Here is a 21,646-nt window from a genome sequence, read left to right on the forward strand (position 1 = left end):
AGAGAGAGAGAGAGAGAGAGAGAGCAGATCAAGTTTACACGTCCTGAAAATCTTCAAAGCATTTACTGGTTCAATCGAACGATCTAAGTGGCACAAAGTGTTAAAAAAAAAGTTCAGACTCTTTTAAAGTATGATTAATGCTCAAGTTGGAATACATATTCTGTCAAACGCTGTAGCTTGCTGGAATCCAGTTTTTGTTCTGTCACAATTGGCTGCTTCTTCACAGTTAGCATTCGAGATGCTGGATCAACAATCCAACCTTGCTGTAATACGTCTGCATATAACAACAGATTATAATTAGCAATTAATGCTCTGTGCAGTCTAGCAAACAGGACAGAGAGAGAAGAAGAAGAAATTGGAACATGTAGAACTACTTAAATCCTAATTTGCTTGCAATAGAAGATTAAGCAAACAATCCATCAATATTCATAATTGCAGGAGGTCATTTGTATCAAACAATCATCAATGCGCATAAATCATAGACTTTTATGCAAAATCCTCTTCATTAGGTCTCAAAAACGAAAGAATTTGCCACATAAGTTTCACTTCATCATAATGCTTAGAATTTCAGAAATAAAAACAGTTTTCTAATGATTCTTTTTTCCTGACAAAAAGTAATTGATACTGAGTGGTATAGAGAAGTATTGCTCAGGCTTTCATAATGCCAACTAGGTGAAATATTTATTGGGTTCACAACCAGGGTCTGTCTCCTCTCTACACATAAATCAACCTGATGCAATTCCCATTCGGGTGAAAATGTCAACATCTACAGTGGTTGGATCCACCCAAATGAGCTTGAGAAAGAATCAGATTTGTGCCACCAAAGACTCCAACTGGGACAAAAATAAGTCTAAATTCGACAGCTGCTTTAAGCGTCTTTAGCATACTTTATTATATTCGTATGTCTGGTTTGCATCCCCCACCTTCCTCTTTTGGTAGTATGTAAGAAAATACATATGTGCATGTTGTGGCTAAGATTTTAACCTAACAACCATCTAACCTAAAGCCCAATGGCCATAAACATGAGATGCTCAACCCAAAAAGTATGGGGAGAACAAAGAGCTATCTCTCAATTAATTTTGAAAGAACTGAACTGCTGCTAGAATCTTGGATGCTTATTGGAACAAATAGGGCGCAAAGGAGAACAAAATCTTACAATTTGCAGCATCATCCTCGTTCATTCCCAGAAAGCAAGCTGTGTCTTGGATGCTTATTGTTGAATAAGCAGACAGCAACAACTGAAACATCCTCTTGGTGTAAAGTTCTGCATAAAAAAAAATTAAAGTGTAAGGTTGCACCAATCTGACCATGTAATTGCAAAATCACTGATGATTTCATATTTTTAGTATGAGGGGAAGATAGAACGTGTGGAGCCTTTTCATCATATTGAAATTTGAAACCACACACACACACACACAAAAATAAACAGATTTTCAATTCTCAGTTAGACCAATTTCCATGTTTTGCTGCTTGCCACTTCCACCAAGGCATTCGATTGCAGATATGATTGCTTCCGGACATCCAAGAGCTTCTTCAACCCAACACAATATTAGTAGTTTCTACTTTCTACTTAAGCTCCACTTTTTCTTTCATTTGTTCTGTAATGTAAATAATCTCTCTAGATAAAGGTACCTATGAGCTCTTTAGATCCATTTTTTTGCACTAGTATCTAACTGGCACCAAAATAGTCTCACTTTCTCCAGATCAAGGAAGAAAGGATCTCTTACTGTAAATTTATAAGAACACAAACATCAACAAATGATACAATGAGTGACAATATTTCCTGCACCATGATCTGCAGAGGGATGAATCTACACAGCCATTCCCACGCATTCCAAGGAGAATGTTCTAGTGGTTCAAATTATAAGGGAACATTGTATTGCCTGAAGAATTCTAATTTCAATCATGCCTTGCCATTGCATTAACAAGGTTCACCCACTAAAACCATGATTACAAAATTTTTTATGGGAAACTAGTGGAGCAACCATTAAGTTTTCTGAACCAGCAACGATAGATCACTTCACTCAAGCTCCCATGATCATAATCTCAGCAACACACAGAAGGACAACAAATAAAAGGAGAGACACAAAAGGGGTGGGTGTGGAAGAAGAGGAATGCTGAAAAACAAAGATAAAAACTTAGGTTCTCAATTGCAACTTTGTAATTCTATATGGACATCAATTTGCTTTATTAAAATTGTGATAATAAAAGTAAAGCAACATTTATAAATTACTAAATGAAACTATATTAAACTGTGTTAAAAGTTAAAACAAAAGTTATGTAAAAACTAGCCTGAGAATGCAGCCACAAGAACCCGGGTTTCTTGACTCCATTCGAAACCACCAATGGCCTCATGTACACCGGCATAGTCACGTGTCCATAATCTCTGACCAAGTTTCCAGACCGCTACGACTTCCGTTTGGTTTTCTTTGATAGCAGAAGGTATTGATTTCCAAAGGAATCGAGCACTGTTACTGCATGATCATCACACCACAGATGAATGAAAACTCCTAGACCACACTAAAGCCATATAAGAGCAGACGAGAAACTCCAATCCAAAGCAAACAGATATCAAATATCCAAAAACCTGAATCTTCAAAAATATATAATTAAATAAATAAAACTCTAAAACCTAACAATTCAGCTATAGAATTCACCCAAAACCCAAAAATTAAAAGAAAAAACTCTTCTAAAACATGGAATTTCAGCCCAAAACCAAATTTCGAATCACTAACTCAAAAACAGATATAACTTACATATCATTAACATAAATGTGGCCAAGAAGATGAATCGCATAAGGCCACTCGTCCTGAAAATGAACTCCCTCGGCTGCGAACTGAGATTAAAAAAATGGGAATTTAGGGTTTTGATTAACGCTAAAGTTAATTACCTAAAGGCAGGGCACTGAAAACTTGAGCATTGGGAGAAGAAAAAAAGATTGACGAATGAAAAGTGAAAAAAATAAATTGAAAGGAGAAATTACCTTGAGCATGAGTTCATCGCAGATATCAGAAATCTTATCGTACAATTTGGAGGCTAATGCGTCGGTAAGCGGAGTGAAGTCCATGGCTACCTGCTTTTGCTACAGCTAGTTTCTGCACAGAGAAACGATGACAAGGAATTGAAGATTATGAATATATAATTGGAGAAAATCTTTATTTATTAATCAATTAAATTCATTTTTATTTTTTTTAGCGAAATCTTAATATTAATAATTTTAATATTATTTTAAAACCAATAATAAATTTTACCTATATTTTCATAAATATTTTATAATATAACCTTCAATAAAAAAAATTAAATACAATAATTGTTAATAATAAGACATATTATTAAATAAAACATATATGATTTGAAATAAATAAGAAACAGTCTATTTTGGCAGGATAGAAAGAGCAAAAACTTAAAAAAAAAATTATATTATTTTGGCAAATTAATATAATTGTATCACTTTTTTTTTTTTTATTCTCCATAGTAATATTCTACAATTACACCTTTTTTTTTACAATTTAATTTTACTTTTCAAGAAATATTACATTTTAATTTATTAATTTCATTTTGTTTTAATATCAATATATTGTTCTATTTACTAATGGCTGGAGATACATGTGGTATAAACAAAAAATATATAAATATTGTCCGATTTAGTCAGGTTAAAAATAAATTTGAAACCAAATCGTAAATACTGGTTTTGTAAATTTTTCAAAATGAATTAAATTGTTCTATTTTCAGATACAAAGGCAAAATGTTTTAGGTACATATAACGTTTTAAGGGCCTAAATAAAGACCCATGGTGTTTACCAAGCTTTTGAAAGTTCTAACCTTTACGTACCTGATTTGCTGCATTTACTAGTGAGGAAAAGCCTGTAGTAGAAATTTATAAACATGATATTCTTCAGTATTGTTCATCTTCAGGAATGTACGTTTTTATAACTTCAATTTGATTAACCATTACTTTAATAAAACAAAAACTATATTTTATTTTGAAATCAACCGGCTCGATTCATCTAAATTCACACCAGACAGACCTATGGAAGAAATATATACTTCCTTTCAAATATTTAAAGAGAATTCATACCCAAAACTCAAATTCAAAATCTCTGATTAAGAAGAAAATCTCTAATCCAATTTACTTTGCTCATCTTAAAAATTACAATTACTCTCATGTAGCAGTTTAACTTAATTTTATAACATCATTCAAATGCAAGAACTGATTTCCCCTGGAAAAATAACCTTTTGTTTTTCTTTTTACATCCAATGAGTAAAAAACAGAATTTCATACTGTTTAAGCCATGGTAAAATCAAAACTAGGGTTCTATGCAATTGACAATAGCAGCAGATTTAAAAATTGGAGCGGTACACGATCGATAATGCTAATACAAAACAAATGAATGCACTGCTCTGTTATTTATAGGGAAAAAAAATTAGAACTCAAGAATTGTACAACACTAACACAGCGAAATAACACTCCTGTTAACAGCTAGTGACTAATGTTACTGCAAATAACTGTACCTACCTACAAAAATGCAGCTTACGAAAACAATTTCCAGTCTCAAAACCCATAAAATTTTTTTTTAACTCCATTGTCATGAAAAGATACAGCGCAGATCAGGCATCCAAATCCATCTTTTCACACTGGAAACTTGTGTTTTACCTCACTGCCAGTCATGCAGCTGCTTGGACTGGCCCACTGGACCTAAAACCTTGACCACGACCACGAGGCCTTCCCCGTCCTTGACCGCGACCTGAAAGACCCAATGCAATGACAATTTTAATGAACCACTATAAACTGGCATTGTTTTTGCAACTCTCAACTGACTGCTAAAGGGTGAAAGTGGTTATAGACATGCAATGCACGGGCAAAACAATTGAGTAACTAGAGATTCAGAAAGAAATTCTGTTGTATGACATCAGCTGCTACACAAATAACTAGGAAAATCAACATATGCATGAACATCACAAGGAAATGGAGCTGTGCCATGCCCAAAATAAAATTGATTAGCTTATACATTGGGAAGTCTCTTCAGCAATCATCAAATTTGAATTAAATGTTCCTATATCCCATTCGTCATAACTTGTTTACCTTGTTGTCAAAATGCAAATTAAATCCTTTATCTTTTTAATTTTGCGCCACAATGAACTCCAGTCTTCTCCTCTCACACCAACTCCGAAATAAATTTAATTAATTAATTTTCTAGAGAAATGATAAAAGAAAAAGTAAGTTGTAAACTTAAAGCACTAGTTAGTAGTTACTAGTCCCACACGAGGAAAATGAGAATCACAAAAGAAACAGAGTTATAAAGCAAATGGTGATTACTTGTTTTATTCTATCCTGCACTAACCATGTGGGTCAGACTTGCATGCTTTAATCATTCAAAATATTACTGCAATAACTTTGCCTATCTGACTCAAACTTTTGAAACATTTGCAATCGGAGATATGAACTGAATCTTCATGACATCACTAGATTATTTAACTGGTAAGCACTAATAAAAATGATGATAACCAAAACAATGGCATTAGTTACATGTAATGGAGAGGCAACTAACTCAAATTTGATACTGCGATCAAGGAGAAAAGCTTCAACAAGACACTGTTTTTAAAATACCTTTGGAATGCAGTAGACAACCATAAATCAAGAGAATAACATGGAAATGAAATGCCTGAAATTTACAACAAAATAGGAACTTACCACGGGTTTGAGCAGGCATTCCAGCCGGTCCACCATATCCGTTGTAATAACCTGAATCCTGCTTATTTCCCCCACCATACCCTCTTCCACGTCCACGGTAGCCACGACCTCTTCCGCGACCTCTACCTCTACCACCATATCCTCGGCCGCCATCCCAACCCCCATTGCTATGTTCTGCTACACCATTACTATTACCTGATAAGAAAAAAAAAGATAAATAAATGAACAAATCCTGGATGTTGCATTACTCAACATAATAGAGTAGGTTAATAAGTGACATTGATGCAGCTACAACCAACTTATTCCAAGCACCAGACAATCATAGATAATTAAGGATAACACACATGTGAGTTCACCAACTTGTTATCCCATTGTAGCAAACTTCCACAGTCTCACCACACTATATGCTTCTAGTGTCCAGTTTAACTTCATGCAGAATAGTGAGTCACTCCCCACCTAGTGTGATTTCTTTAACATCAAAAGATTTGACTCATTTTTTTAATTACTATTATAATTTTTTTATCTATACATCACTTGCACTAACAATTTTCCCAGCCCCCTAAAAATAAAAGTTCGGCTCAAACCGAGCCTTCATTAGAAAATATGTTGTGGCTTCACAAAAAGCTATATTTCTTTAAAAATATTGGATGATTAATAACATCGTCTCTATTTCTTCTTCAATCACTATGACCTTTGCTTTGCATGTTAAGTGAGGCTTTTAGGAAGGCAATATAGTATAAACACTGAAGTTAAGATAGTGGAAACAAAATACATAAGCTCCACGAAGAGAGGAAAAGGAATGAGCAAGTACAAAAAGAGAAATGTCAGCTTACCTCGTTCATCATCATATTCAGCTAATGGCTTCACTTGATCAGCAGGGATTGGGAGCTGATATCTGTCATTTGAAAAGAAAGAAAAGTTCAAAAAGCACGTCCTGTGATCATTATATACTAAGGGTGCAATAAAGCATGTGATACCAAAGCAACATCTATAATCCCCTTCTGAAGTGACAACTTCCAGAAATAGTGAATTTTAAGCATTTTAATAGTCAGAATTCAACAAACAAGAGAGATATGAGAGATAACAGGAATGGGAATGCAAGAAAGATAAGGTCAAACAACAAAGTTTAATGACCCCACCCAAATAAATGGAAAAGGAGCATAACAAGGTCAAAATAATTCCTGGATCCTAATCACATGCATGAACTCATGCTTGTGGAAATAAAACTTGCAAACATATGCCAATTAAAAAATACTCATCTTTTTGTCAACAAGGAATCAACCTTAGTGCTAAGAAAGAAGACATACAATGGACGATAAGCTATCTCATCTTATTGATACAAGTAACAAAATCTAGAATGACAAACTAAGCCGAAGCTGCATAACTGCAACCGCAAATATTTACATACATGCAGCAAGAAAAACTTCAAGGGAGGGACGTATTAACTTCTCACATGCGGAAAAAAAGTATTGGAGTTACCTTACCAAACTTCTAGCAGGAGTAGTAATGTAAGGAAATTACATGAAACATATGTTTTTTAAATCTACATGTGTGTTAGTAGATCATATTGATTTTTCATGCTATATACGACTAGATTACTCTCTTTTTTTTTTACTTGACTCCTTCAATTTATCAAGTATTAAATCCAGACCACTAATTTCACCTTTAACTATTTTTCTAACTTTTCCACCTTGTATTTAAAGGCACTCTTCTTTCATTTTTCACTTTCTCAGATATGCCCAAATATATTTTGAATATATGTATAATACATGCACAAGCACACAAGATTTGGTCACAATTTCTAATAATCAAGAAGCATAACAATCAATTAATCTAAAAGACCTGTTACTGATCCCACAGAGAATCCAAATTCCAACACAGCAATTACCTCGGATCCTCAGGTTTAACAAGATTCCTTTCTTGATAACCAGATATTAAGCCAGATTCTAAAATTCCAATAAGCATTAGGCACGCATTGATACTTTCAAGCATATATTCTTTCTTAAAGTTCAGTTTAAATAAATTTAAAAAACCTACTCTTATTACTTTCCCGCCCTCTGCCTCCTTTCAAGCATTAAGAACAAGATATAGACACAATAAAAGCATTGTAATTTAGTTGAGTACACACGCATCTGAGATTCACTTATGGCATAGTATATGATTCATTTCTAGGATAAAATTTGAGCTCCATGTACCTCTAGTCTAGAATATAAAATGATGCATTATAATCCACCATTCATTCAACATATGTATCCATAAATTCAATGCTTAATTAGTTTTGCTATTTACCCGATGGAAGATGGATCAAGCTCCTTCTTAGACAGGGTAATTGTGATTACTGAAACATGACGGGTTGTTTCTAGGCTGCAAAAGTAGACCATGAACCAATCACAAGAATTATCACAATAACATTATTATAGCTCAAATAGATAAATAGGTAAAAAACTTTTGGTTCTTACGGAAGTAGGCCTTCTTCTAAGGGCTCCCATGTGTCGGTTATATCAATAGACCCAATTGATGTGTTCTGATGAAGGCCAACAATCCGTCTCTACAAGTGGAAGTATTTCTAACATAAGTTGTGAAAAATGAAGAGAAAAAGTAATACTCCCAGATATGCCGTATTACGGAACTGTATGACTAAGTATTTTCTGTCGTCTAAATTAGCTAAATCCAAGGTAGGCAAAATATCATAAAACAAGCTACTGCACGATTTTAAAAGGAGTGTTTCTACATAAATACTCCAACAGCAAATACATAAAGCCAATAACTACTGTACAGCAATAAAATAATGCAACCAGCAAAAAAAATAAAATAATGCAAAAATTCTCAAGAGTACATATATTACGAGATCAAATAGGCACCTTTAGCAACTCGGCAATCATCACAGTCTTGTTGATAGCTCTACCAGTGGCCTTCAATACAACTTCATCTGTGCCTTTTTCCTACAGGAGTATAAAAGATGCCTTCAAGAACAACTCAGTAATAGAAAACAGATTAATTTGATGCAATGCACTAGCAAAAACATAATAATTTAAAAAAAAAAAAGGGCGAGTAAAAGAATGTCATTGACAAGCACGTCTATCAGGCAGAATGAGGCACGATTTATTTATAAAAAAATATTCATAAGTGCATATACATGTAGCCACAAATCCACAAGAATATACAAAATCGCATGAACTAATACCTTTACAAAGTTATGGTGGGCATCACATGAGATCATATTTAAAGAAAGAAACAAAAAGGAAATTATGAACTGATAACTATCAAGGTCACATATAAGCTAAGAAGATCCCGCAAAAAGCATGCCCTATTTATTTTTCCCACTTCATTTAACTATAAATCACTGAAAATAGAACTTTAAACTAAATTCAAACTACCAATGTAACAATAAACCATAACAAGATAGAATTACTAGTTTCCAAAAACTGATTAAAACAGGAAACAAAAGATTAACCTGAAGAAGAGAAAGAGCATAAGAAATGTAATTCCTCATCCTTCCTTGCGCAGTAATCCTCAATTCGTTCTCATTAATAGCTGTCTCTGCCTTTGGCTTCTCCACCTTCTGGTACCGATCCATTTTTTCTGTTTTTCAAAAAAATCCAAACAAAATCACATTAGCTCTTCCTGCTTAGTTACCGTGAAAACAACATAAAAAAACAGGCAAAAACATTCAATTTCTTTACATTTTCTCGCTAACCAAACAAAAATAAAAGGAAAATAACAGAGATCAAGGTGTGTTTTTTTTTTTTTTTGAAAAGAGTTGAATACCAGCGGTGGCGGTCTTATCTGTAGAGCTTTTCGGTTTTGGCTGGATTTTGTTTTTGAGATTTTTGCAGTGAAAAAAAAGGCACACGAGTGGCGGGTTTTTAATTTGGGTATTTATAGTGAGAGCAAGGATTACATGTTTAGGGTTTTACGTGGCCGATTCTGTGGGCATCTTTTAGATTTTTATTTTTTTATATCATGATCTTCTGATTGAACTTGAACTTACAAGATTTGGTACGGTAACAGTGGGTGCTTATAATAATGTAACCGTATTGGGCTAGGCCCATATAAAAATTGGAAAAGGACTTGTATTATATCATAGGCTTGGGTTGATCTTTAGGTCCAACATTGTTTATTTTGTCATCATATTATTGTGTCTTATAGTGCCAAAAATTAGGTTGAGCAGAAATCAGTCAAATTGAATGAATTGAATTAATTAATTTAGTTTGATATAATTTTTGAAATATTCGGTTTGATTTGGATTTTATTACAAAATTAAATTTTTTCAGTCTAATTTGATTTTTCTTATATAAAGTCGAAAACTAAAATAGTATAAAAATAATCAAAACTAAAAAATAAAAATGAATTAAACTAAACAATTTAGTTTAATTTGAATTTATGCACTAATAGATTTGGTCGAATATTTATTTTAAAAAATTTTATTCTGCTTTTTTTTTTTTTAAGATTATCATGATATACCGGATTAATTTCCGCTGATCTTTAAAGATAAAGAGGCTGACTCGGGAGTTTGCACTGCAAGAGAATCAAACACATCACTTAAACTATAATAATCAACCCTCCAAATTAATTTCCACTGATCTTTAAAAATAAAGAGACCGACTCGAAAACTTGCATTACCGGAGAATCAAACATCACTTGAACTATAATAATCAATCCCGCACGCAAATATTTTTTTCGCTATCGAGCTACCCATCCGAATTACTCTGATCTCTTACATGTCATGGTTTTGTGAGTTTTCTTGCACATTAGAATATTAGCATATTTGCTTATCATCTTTAACTTATTATTTTTTTATGCCCAAAATATTTACAAAATTTGTAAATTTATATACTTAAATAATTATTTTTTCCTAAGATTCTCCCTCAAATGAAAGACTTTTACTAATTGTGCCACGTTTACAGTCATTAGAATCCTGAAAAATTGCAGAGGGTAAGTGCCTGACATTGAAAGACCAACACACCACACTTCACAAAGAAAGAAGAATAAGCCAATTAGTGAACATTACATGAGTCTTACAACTTTACACGCAATCAGCAATAATTTTTTCTTCCAAGTGAAGGTAAGTAAAACACAATATAATAAAATCTGCAAAATCTTGGGAAAACCTTTTGATTTCCCATTTAGAAAATGATCCTCAAAATTTTTTTTTTTCTTGTTTTCACCTATCTTTGACTTTGATCCAACTCCACCTCCATCTCCATCCATGTGAGGATATGGGTTTTTTTTCCCCCTTCGCTTTCTACTTTCTAAGCTTCTTTCCTTTTGCTTTTCTCCACTCTCTCTCTTGCACATCTCCATCTCTTGAGAGAAATAAATAAAATAAGAGATGGAAAAAAAGAAATAATTCTTCTTTGTTCTTCCTCTTCTTCTTTTTTCATTTTTCTTTGTTTGTTTTTAGCCATGAGTCAGACAGACAATCCATCAAATCCACACTGCTTGTAAGTAAGAGATTGCTTTCTTGGACTTATCACTATAGCACAGTTCACTGAAACCTGCCCATTCAAACATTGATTAATTAGAAGTATATAACCAGCAAAGGAAAGAGATGATTTTCTTCCGTTCACCAATTAGCCACAACCTACAAACAGTTGTGGGAACATTTCTTTTCCCTTTTTTTCTTTTTTACTGAATTCTAGAAGTGGAAATGGCAGTGCACTAATGCTAACGCAGAAATATGTTAGAGCTTCTTGTTTTGTGTATTTTTTTTTTTTCAGCATATTGAAGAGAGGTACAGAACTAATACATTAGAACACAAATGTTCAAAGACAGAGGGCTGTTGATTAACCCAATAACTTTTATTTTTATTTATTTGATTTGTCAAAAGCAAGTTGGAATTTCGAAGACAAAGCAGAAATAATACTGTAGTAAACAAGCCAAACTTTTCAAGCGGTTGATTGTCACACGCTAATAATTGCTTGCAGAACTCCAAGACATGTCACATTACAGAAACAAGATTTTATTTTTACTGTGCACATTATATTACTAGAAATGATTGGCACCACCTGCCTTCCTATAGTCCTAAAGCTACACAAGATATAGACTTCCATCCTGCAATTTTTTTACTCCCAAAAGACACTATGGTAGAAGGTACATTCACACAATGCTAAATGCAGACTAAACCCCCTAACATAGGCAAAAAATTAGAAATGTAAATTAAATCTTAACTTCAGTATAAGCAAAATTTAAGCGTATACCTTCGAAATTTCCGAATTCTAACAGTGAAGTATGAAAGGGCAAAATTATTGTTCTTCTTAGAACGCCGGATAGTAGGAATCCAAGCAATGGATTCATTCTTCTTAGAATGCAGGGATAGTAAGAATCCAAGAAATGGATTCAAATGGATGATCCTGAATCCCCTAATTGGCCTATTATAAGATCCCTACTAAGGATAAGAAAAACATTGGATCCCATTACATGTCCCTCCTAGCTAGGGGCCACAAGGGCCCCAAAAGTCACCAATTCACATGGTAAGGCAAAAACCTTTTCTTAGCCCTAAAGGCTAGCTAGATGTGAGGAACGCAATTTCACATTCTTTTTTACCATATAACAAATAATATGCACGCTCATTTAGTCATTTTTCAATTTCATATTCCTCCAAAAAAAGACTCTTGCTCGCAGTTGAAGCTTATAGTTCAAATGGTTAATTTTAGGCCGACGACTCAAACTTTCAATTTTGATTCCATAAAATTTCTCAAATGTAACAAAAAAAGTCAAAACTCCAGGAAAAAGAAATCTCAAGTTGGCGGAAAGGTTTCTTAAGAGAGTGAAAGTTGAAAGAAAATGGGATTGCATATTGCCTTGACAATATTGGTGCGTCTGAAGAAAGCGCTTCAAAAGAAAGCAATTGTGGTAGTAATTAGCGGCCATCGACCACAAAATTAAAGTTAAAGAATTTTGCCTTAAGCAACTTTTTGATGCTTTTAAAACACTGAAAAGACAGGATTAAGGCATAAAGAATCCAAGATTCACTAATTTCTTAAAGGAGGAGGGGCCAAAAAGAAATCGCATAAGGGTCACCAAAGCAAAGGGCACTATACCAAGAAAAGGATGCACCCAAAAAGAGGACATATATACAAATAAGCTAAACTAAGAGGGCAAATGAGCAAGAATATCCCTTCCAAGAAAGAAAGTATCCAACAAAAAACATGCGCTCCCGAAGAACAATAACACAACCTAAATCCGGCGCACTTTAGCTGACAGTAATTAATTGGGCAGCGCAGGTTAGCACAAAAATGCTCAGGCAGTAGTGGGACAGAAGGTGGTGGGTTTCACTGATACCGACAACAGAGGTGGCCGAGACCCTCCACGACTGCGCTAACTGGAAAAACTAAACAGAGACCAAATCCCATTTCTAGAGGAAAAGCTTAGCCAAAAAGAAAAATGATACTAAGAACTTAAGAAGTACGGGTAATGAGAACTTGAAACTGAAATTAGGATGTAGAAGTATAAAACCAAGAAGACGCAAAACTTAGAATCTAATGCAGAAAAAGAAATGGGAAAAATCCAGACCCAAAAATTTAGTTGTGAACTAGAAAATAAGAGTCAATACTGCAATGCTTAAAATCTTAAGCCATGGAAAGAACCCATAAGCCAAAAATTAGTTATCAACTGAAAATTTTATGCCTAGAAAATAACTTACATCCAATAAAGTCCAGAAACCAAGCGCAAATTAGCTAGGAAAATAAATTGAGCCAAAATTAGAGACGGAAAATGTTGGTTATTTATTATAATCTGAACCCAGATTAGAAACGAGACCTCAAAAATTATGAACAAGAAAACAGAATTTTGATGCAGAGAGACAGAGGAAAGAGAAAATGGCTGACCTGAACTCCAGGAGAGTCGAAGTCTAGAACACGGATCTTAGCACCAACTTCACCCAAAACTCGAAGCTCGACTCTATCATTCAACGAAGCATCTCTGATCAACTCGGCAGCATTGGCTTGCATCAAGCTATACCGATCGACGGAGATGGTGGCTTCCACCTGTCGCTCGCTGTGGGCTTCTTGGTAAAATCCAGGAACGGAAGCCTTCCCTAAAGGAATCCCGTGGTACATAACCGTAAACCTGGACTCGCCGTACTTGATTCCAACCTTGTTTGGATTAACGGCGGTGAATAACATGTGAATAGTTAAAGAGAGTGAAGCGGTGGTGGGACCAGTGGCTACGGTGGTGGTGGTGGTGGTGCTGGGGTCGAATGAGGCGGGATTTGAAGCAGAGATTCCCATATATTGAACACCGACTTGTTGGAGATCGAACTGGGGTTTCTTAGGCTTGACGGCAAGAATGATAATGAGGAAGATTGCAAGGACTAAAAGGGCAAGAAAGGAGAACAGAAGGAAGAGACAACAACAGCAACCTTTCAAAGAGGCTGAGGAGGAAGAAGACGAAGTTGGGTAGTAAGGATGGTGGTGGTGGTGGTGATTTTGGTGGGTATTTGAAGCTGGCGGTGGGCGTGGTGGTCTGTGGTCACCATTTAGGCTAGCGCTTGATTGTGGCTGTGGTGGTGGCGGCATTTCGGCGATTAGTCTACGATGGAAGTAAAAAACGCAACCGTTTGATAATTTCTCTTCCCTTATCCTCTCTCTGTTTCTCTGTGTACAGTACTTCTTCCTCTACTTTTTAAAAGAGTGGAGAGAGAACAGAAAAGGAGAGTGGAAGAGAGAACAGAGTAGACTGACTTTGCTTGACAGATAAATAATTAAAAAAGGAAAAGACACTGTGAAAATACGGTTATGTAGACTTTAATTTTAAAAATAGAAAATATAAATAATTTTCAAAATATTCAATCAAATTAATAATGAATGACTACTTCCATTTCCATAATATATCATTAATTCAAACTTTAATTTTAATATTTACTCTCACATTGACAATTTTAAAATTTTCTTTAGGTTGTTGAACGGGATCTTGAAGTTTTGATGACTTGCATTTGATATAAATTAATGTTTTTTTTATATTTTAAATTAGCAAAAACAAAATAACTAATTTCATAGCAAAAGTTTGTAATATAAGTATTTGTCTAGTAAATTGGCAAAAAAAACTTTTGTTTCTCTAGATATTATTTTATTTTTTTATTTTTGTGATATTTGTGAAATTATTTCAATGAAATTATTTTTTATGAAATAGAAATTTATTACATATTACAAAAATTACAGGAAAATATTTAAATCATATTTAATTTAATTTGTTTATTGATTAAGTTGGTATAAATCAACTATCAGTTGTACGAACAAGCTGAACTGAACGTCTCCTAATCATATATTTCTATTTTTATTTATTTTTCTATCATCAAAATAAATATAAAAAGTAATAATCAAATGATTGGTTTAAAAGTCATACTTTTGAATTGCACATAAATAGTGCTAATTTGTTATTTTTTTTTATTTTATGATTGTGAAATTCACAATGGTGAGCAATTTAACATGATAAAAAAGAAAGGCTAATCCATTCTAATGAAGTTATGAGATTACTTAATTCATTGGAAACCTCTTTGTAGAGAAAAGTATATTCATTCTATGGCTTTTCCTAATGCCACATTGGCAGGATCATGCCAACTATTATTATAAAACCACTAATCATTAAAATAATTTCCATGAAATGCTAATCTAATAGTGGTTTTCAATTATACACCACCTAATGATCCATTAACTAAATAATTCTCTAACTATCTAATTTATTTTACAAGAATGTGACACATTTCTTAGGTGTAACATACATAAAAATAAATAAATTTTAATATATAACATTATTCAAATAGACATACATTATTATTTTAATAATTAAATAATTTAAATTTAAATATTTTGATATATTTAAATTTGCTTTTTTTTTTTTTTTTTTTTTTTGTGAATTTGTGGGAAGAGGAAAAGGAATAATGGGTTTTTCCAAATATTAGGAATTTTCTTTTCTTTTTGTCAAAATAAAGTGAAAATGTAAAAGAGAGAAGTAGTTGTGCAGGCACAATGCACAGAGCAGTATAAAAAGCTGCCTGATAATGAGGCTGGCTGGCAGGCATAGTGGCATTTCCTTCCTCACCAATTTTATTAGGCTGTACCATCTTGTTGCCACTCGTCCATTAATAGACACAGAAAAAAAAGGCAACTTGAGAAAGATTGTACTAAGCAGAAAAGAAGGAACAAGAAAGTGGAGCTACTGTCCAAATTACCGCATCTCACATGGACTCTTGGAGCCATATGACATTTCCAAACTGGAATTATTCTTCTTTACCTCAATTAGTGTTCACAAGTTCAACCATAACTTCTAGAGTTCACACTACAACTTTAGAAGCTTCAAATTTCTAAATATTTTCAGTTCAAACATTGCAAATTTTCTCCTGCATTGACAATTTAGGATATAAATGCTACAAAAATCATCACTTGCATTACTTGTCATAAAAGGCAGAGAAGAAATAACTAGTACAGAAACAGATGATCCTAACTGAATACAAACCACAAAGATATTGAATCTGTTAAAATCCTAAAAGCACTAACATTTAAGGAGAAAGAACATAAATGGGAAAACAAAAAAACAAACAGAAAAAAACCACCTGCTAAAAAGGCAAGCAAAAACAGAATATAAAACAAAACCTAGCTGAAGATGCCTTGATAATTACTGATCAAGGTTCTCAGGATTCGGGCTGGTGCTATCAGCTTCTGGCTTGGCTGCTTCGTCGCCCCTTCTGCCATTTTCATCAACCTCTAGCACATCATCCATCATGTCATCTTCCGCGACATTGATATCCTCCACATCATCCTCATCTTCATTGTTTCCACCAGGAATCTTTCTTGTCTTCGGACCATGCTCAAGCCTATGGGTGTCCAATTCTTTGTCCATCGTTTCTTGTAAATTCGCATCATTGTTTGGTCTCCTTGCTTTCCGTGCGTTTTGCCACCTTTCCAATTCCTTTTCAACATTGCCAAGATACTGTTCTGCAATCTGCTTCTGATATTCAGACAGTTCCTCTCTCCTAGTGGTCTTCCATTCCGCAAATATCTGAAACACGATGAACAGAATGAGATATTCTACACATGATTTGTAACCCAAAACCTTCCAGACCACCAACCCTCACACCTCGCCCACGTTTTTGGTGAGGGCCCTTAAAATTGAGAAATATTATCCCCTCTTAATCAATCAAGAGATGTAAAAATGTTAATATGAGGAAGATGATTTAAAAACTGCCCATCTTCCATAGCTGGTTTTTGCTTTTGCAGAGAACTCTTCCAGAAACAGAGTGCATTTATTTGTAGCAAATGGCGATACACACAATCCCTGCTGGTTCCATAAAATTGGTATTTTGGAAAAAAAAAAGTTGCAGAAAAGGCACATGGGAAAGATACAACATTCTCTATGCATTCAGCCTTATATAAGAAGACAATAAATTGTATTGGTATGTCATCCAAAATGATTGTGCATCTCTCAGTAGCATAATCATAGCAGGAAACTCACCTGTTCTTTCTGCTGCTCACGCAATGTTGCATCTTCATCCAATGGTTTGTTAGGCAAATAATAAATTGGAGGCTCTGCCTTAGTCCTGCAAAAGGTGTCCCAGAAGAAATTAAATATGTGTGAAAAAAAGTGATAAAAAGTACCAAGTAATTCTACCTAAAATCCCGTAAAAGAAGCAGGAACATTCACTACTCAAGTTCCTTCAACCCTACTATGCACATGAACAGAAACTTATCTTTGTCTCAATAAAACTGTGAATATGGACACTTTTGGACCAAAGTTAAAAATAACCTGCAGCAGAACATGGGTATTAAAATCATTGATAAATTGCCAGAGAGTTTATCAAGCACAGAAAATTCTGTGCTAAATGGAAGTAACAAATACCTTATAAAATTTGTAAGTTTTTTATGGTGCTCACTCCACCGACGAAACAGCAATTCCAACTTCTTTTCTTCTGTTTTGGCAGCAATACGTGCTCTGAGTGTCTGTTGCAAGAGAGAGGAAACAATAGAGTAAGAAAAGATCATTCACTTCACCACAGGTGTGAAAGGAACCATTTGAGGTTTTGCCAACAAAATAACAATTTGAGAACGAACCAGATCTCTCCTTCTCTTTTCTGCAATTTGTTCACGCTCTTGCTGCCTCAGCCTTTCACTTTCTTCTCGTGCTCGTTGCTCAGCCTGAGGGGAGTTTGAGGCATTAGCCAGAATGCAGGAACATCATAATACTCAATATGTTTTTAAACAGCATATCCATTTGGAAACAAGACAACAGATCTATTATTCACTCTACCAACTGGTGAAAGATCCTAGTTACTGAGACATTCTGCAAAATTGATAATCCTAGCTGAATTATTTGGAGCTGGAAATGCTCAAGCAAAATAGTAATTCTTATAGTAAGCAGGGGTAAAACTCTGATTTCCAACAGGGATAATGACCTTGGATAGAGTTACATAAAGCAAAAGTTTATGACTGATGCATTGTGCAGTCAAGGAACAATTCAATTGTAACATGCTACATAACAGCTGCATTGATACAAGATGATATACTCACTCTTTGCAAAGCACTTGACCTTTGTTTGAATGCCTCTGTACCTGAAAGTTTCATATCTTCTTTCCTGAATTTCTGCAATGCATTCAATAAATGGTAGAAATATAAGAAATAGCAAAACCAGAGGCAAAAAGCACAATTTCACATAACAATTGGAATATTGAAAGCTAAGATATTTGGTACAAATATGCTTTAGTATGATTAGAAGTTTTCAAGCAAATTTTAGGAGGTCATGGATAATTTACAGACACCATTAACAAAAGCCACATACCATTTCTCCACCATCAAAAGCTAAAATATTGCAACCAATTATTGGTAAGCATGATTGACAATAATAGCAAGACAAAAACGCTTGATGGTTTGTGGAATGACGTCATTGGGTACAAAGTTCCAGCCTTTTCAGTCAAATAACATGTCAAACGTAAGCAAAAAAAATATCACGAAATCAATGTGTGCATACCTCTAAAGTACCTAAAAGTTGCCCTAACATTCTTTTATTTCTGCTAACCAAGCTTGGATCCTCATTCTTTGGCAACACCCTAGGCAGAGGCTCAACAACTGGAAGTTCAGTCTCCTGTCAAAGAAACCACAATGAAAAAGCTATGATTTACATCCACAGAATAACGCTCGGTAAGAACAAAAGACTTAACATTTACCCTCTTCCCTAATCTCTGATTGCCATCCCTCCTGGACCAACCGATCTGCTGTAAATTGGACAGCTTTCCATCAGCACTCTGATTATCTATCCCAGCCCCGACATTTTCCTCCTCAGCTGACTGCTTTTTCTTGTTCAAGTCCGTTGCCACTTCAGTATCCTCAACAATCTCTCCATCCTCCACCTGCATTCCCAAAATACTAAAAACTCAATTACATAATTCTTTGACAATTCCAAATAAGAACAAAAACAACTACCCATTTCAAAACCAAAAACCACAATTAACATGGAATTTTAACTATTATAACTCTTTTTAACGCACAATTAGCTAATGATCAAATTATATCACATATAAATAATTTACCTTGACAACAGCAGACAAAAGCCGCCGTTTTGCAGGTGGTTGATCGTCTGTATGATCTCTATCAGCCTGAAAACCAACCAGAAAAAGCAATTCAAAATCCAAAAAGAACATAATAAATCAAACTTCAAAGAGAAATTAAAGAGGGAAATAAGCAGAAAATTACTGGTCGAACGAAGCCTCGCTGACGAACTCCATTGCCGGCGAAATTTCTAGGACCACCACCACCAGCAGCCAACCCTCCTCGTCGGAGTCCCCGAGGATCACGAAGCCGCTCTGTAATCTACAAAAGAAAAACAAAGAAAGAGAGGAATCAAAAATCCTTACAAAATTATCAAACGTATTAAATACAAAGACAAAAATATTGTATAATGAACCTGGCGCTGCTGGCGATGAAGCTCATCGATCTCTCGTTGAAGCTCTTCCTCGGTTTTCTCAATAGCGGAGGTGCTACCCATACTGGAGGCAGTTGATTGATTCGTTGGCTCGACAGATTGTGGGTGCGTTTGAGCTTGTAATTGGTGTTGTTGCAGAGAAGAAAACCCTCGCAAGGGTTTGGGAATGGGAAATTTGTGATGTCTCTATGGCGTTTTTTGATTGGATAGGCCCAACTATTATCTCCATTAACAGCTGGTCAATAAACTAGCCCATCAACATTTTTGATTGGGAACCTTTTCCCATTCTTTTTCAAAAAAAAAAAAAAAAAAAAAAAAAACAACAAAAAAGGTCACATAATATAATCCTTCATTTTTTTTTATTTTCTGATTTTCAATTTAATTTCCAAACAATGAATAATAATAAGGGATACTCATATATTTTAATGTGATTAATGTGAGACATTTTTTTAATTTAGTATATTTGGTTAAAATGTGTTTTTTTTTTTTTTGAAATTGATTTTAACAGACAATCTCTGTAAAATTAAGAAAAAAAATTAGGATAGACAACTTTATTATAAATTATATCATACATAAATATTTATTTTATTAATCTTTTTTGCTTCATTTTTTTAAAAAAATTATTTGTTTTAAATTTCTTATTCTTTGAAAATAAATCTCAAGAATTTCTTATAATTTCTTTTCATATTCTAAAACAAATTAACAAAAATGAGAGAGAACAAAATGAAGAGAGTTGGTAATCTATAAAGTTAAAAAATGGGTAAAATAATTAAAGTTTGAATATTCTGGTAAGAAATTATCGTCAATATATTTAATTTTTAAAATTTTTCTAATTCAAACACTTGACATGATAAAAAATAAAAGACCGGGATAAAAAAAAAAAAAAAATTCATATACTAATTTTATAATTATCCCACATAATATAATAATGAGCTGAGAAATGGAGAAATGCATACAACTGCAAAATTGGACTGAGATGTGGATGTGTTCAGAACTAGAATTAGATGGGCTCAAATTCATAAAATAACACAATTATTCAAGTCCAAACAATATATTATGAGCCCGAGTACTGCCCATGCTCAAATCCATTTGTTTCTTTTTTCTTCAATTCATATTGGATATATATCAAATTAGTTCTAATTAGTTAAAATTAGTTGTTTTAATGTATATTAGGCGTTCTAATAATTGTCAACTATTTAATTAGTATTTTATCAAATGTTAAAGATAGTAAAATTTTATAGTTGGCCTCCCTAGTTAAACTCTAAATACTATACTGTTGAAACATAATAAATAATAAAATTAATATTTTGACTTTGTTAAAACACTAAAAGTTACATAAAAAAAAGTTGTTGAATATGGGGTCTTTATCTATTAAAGATTTGTTCAGCAAATTAGATATTTTGATAGTTGTTAATTGTTTTAGTAGCGTTTACCTTTTTGATGTTTTAATAGCTTTTCATGAAACACTAAAAGCTGAACGTTACATGTATTAACTTTCTATAAAACGCTCCTTTAACTTTTGAAAGCTAGTTCAAACATTATATTGCCGAACACTATAAAAAATAGCACTTAACGTTTTGACCAGTCAAAACACTAAAAACTACGTAAAACACAGTTGCCGAATACAACCTAAAAACACTTAACGAATTGACCAGATCTTACCTCCAGAATTTTCATTTGTTAGAAGATCCTCCAAATGGTAGATTATCTCGATTTTCTCATAAGGATTGTAGAGTAATTTACTCTCTAAATGGTAGATTATCTTGATTTTCTCATAACTATTATAGATTAATTATTCTCTATTTTAGCTAATGTGATTTTCTATGGCTTTTTTATTGGAAGAGTTTTATCTGAATTTTATTAGAGAATTGCTTAGTACATCCCCTAATTATAAAATCAGCAAAATATTTAAGTCTTTTACATAAGAGTATTGTCCTCCATTACCTATTAATTTGTATTTTTTTTTTTTTTTAGTATTGAGGAACGGGGAAAGGGAAATTCAAACATAGATATACTGTCAATTCGTATATACACTTACCAATA

The 21,646-nt window shown here is 33.7% G+C and overlaps 4 protein-coding genes and 1 non-coding gene across 6 annotated transcripts; all 5 read right to left on the bottom strand.

Annotated features, from left to right (window-relative positions):
* Positions 1–33: 33 nt before the first annotated feature.
* Positions 34–3,143, bottom strand: COP9 (COP9 signalosome, subunit CSN8). Its single transcript, XM_012210253.3, has 5 exons — positions 2,984–3,143; positions 2,757–2,836; positions 2,293–2,474; positions 1,157–1,264; positions 34–274 (listed from the first exon to the last, which is right to left on the bottom strand). The coding sequence occupies exons 1-5, from the start codon at positions 3,065–3,067 to the stop codon at positions 135–137; spliced, it is 594 nt and encodes a 197-aa protein (XP_012065643.1). The 5' UTR covers positions 3,068–3,143; the 3' UTR covers positions 34–134.
* A 1,228-nt stretch (positions 3,144–4,371) lies between these two features.
* On the bottom strand, positions 4,372–9,594 carry LOC105628776 (uncharacterized). Of its 2 annotated transcripts, none has more exons than XM_012210255.4 (8): positions 9,461–9,594; positions 9,147–9,274; positions 8,554–8,634; positions 8,152–8,240; positions 7,982–8,056; positions 6,526–6,587; positions 5,693–5,887; positions 4,372–4,745 (listed from the first exon to the last, which is right to left on the bottom strand). In XM_012210255.4, the coding sequence occupies exons 2-8, from the start codon at positions 9,267–9,269 to the stop codon at positions 4,666–4,668; spliced, it is 705 nt and encodes a 234-aa protein (XP_012065645.2). In that variant the 5' UTR covers positions 9,270–9,274; positions 9,461–9,594; the 3' UTR covers positions 4,372–4,665. The 2 variants fall into 2 exon arrangements, with proteins under 2 accessions (XP_012065645.2, XP_012065646.2); XM_012210256.4 differs by having other exon boundaries at positions 9,376–9,505.
* A 1,368-nt stretch (positions 9,595–10,962) lies between these two features.
* On the bottom strand, positions 10,963–14,352 carry LOC105628778 (Late embryogenesis abundant (LEA) hydroxyproline-rich glycoprotein family). The gene is made up of 2 exons (XM_012210258.4): positions 13,522–14,352; positions 10,963–11,190 (listed from the first exon to the last, which is right to left on the bottom strand). Exons 1-2 carry the CDS (start codon positions 14,209–14,211, stop codon positions 11,104–11,106), a joined length of 777 nt encoding a protein of 258 aa, XP_012065648.1. The 5' UTR covers positions 14,212–14,352; the 3' UTR covers positions 10,963–11,103.
* Positions 14,353–16,056: 1,704 nt separating this feature from the next.
* Positions 16,057–19,806, bottom strand: LOC105628779 (protein-protein interaction regulator family protein). The gene is made up of 10 exons (XM_020677221.2): positions 19,586–19,806; positions 19,375–19,491; positions 19,212–19,277; positions 18,849–19,031; positions 18,653–18,766; positions 18,196–18,267; positions 17,740–17,823; positions 17,528–17,628; positions 17,144–17,228; positions 16,057–16,690 (listed from the first exon to the last, which is right to left on the bottom strand). Exons 1-10 carry the CDS (start codon positions 19,664–19,666, stop codon positions 16,307–16,309), a joined length of 1,287 nt encoding a protein of 428 aa, XP_020532880.1. The 5' UTR covers positions 19,667–19,806; the 3' UTR covers positions 16,057–16,306.
* LOC119370356 (small nucleolar RNA snoR135) lies at positions 16,848–16,973 on the bottom strand. Its single transcript, XR_005177901.1, has one exon. It is a non-coding gene; the product is annotated as a small nucleolar RNA snoR135 (small nucleolar RNA).
* Positions 19,807–21,646: the final 1,840 nt, after the last annotated feature.

The sequence above is a fragment of the Jatropha curcas genome, chromosome 6, assembly GCF_041381405.1.
Source record: "Jatropha curcas cultivar XTBG-Jc1 chromosome 6, XTBG_Jcur_1.0, whole genome shotgun sequence".
Taxonomy (NCBI): domain Eukaryota; kingdom Viridiplantae; phylum Streptophyta; class Magnoliopsida; order Malpighiales; family Euphorbiaceae; genus Jatropha; species Jatropha curcas.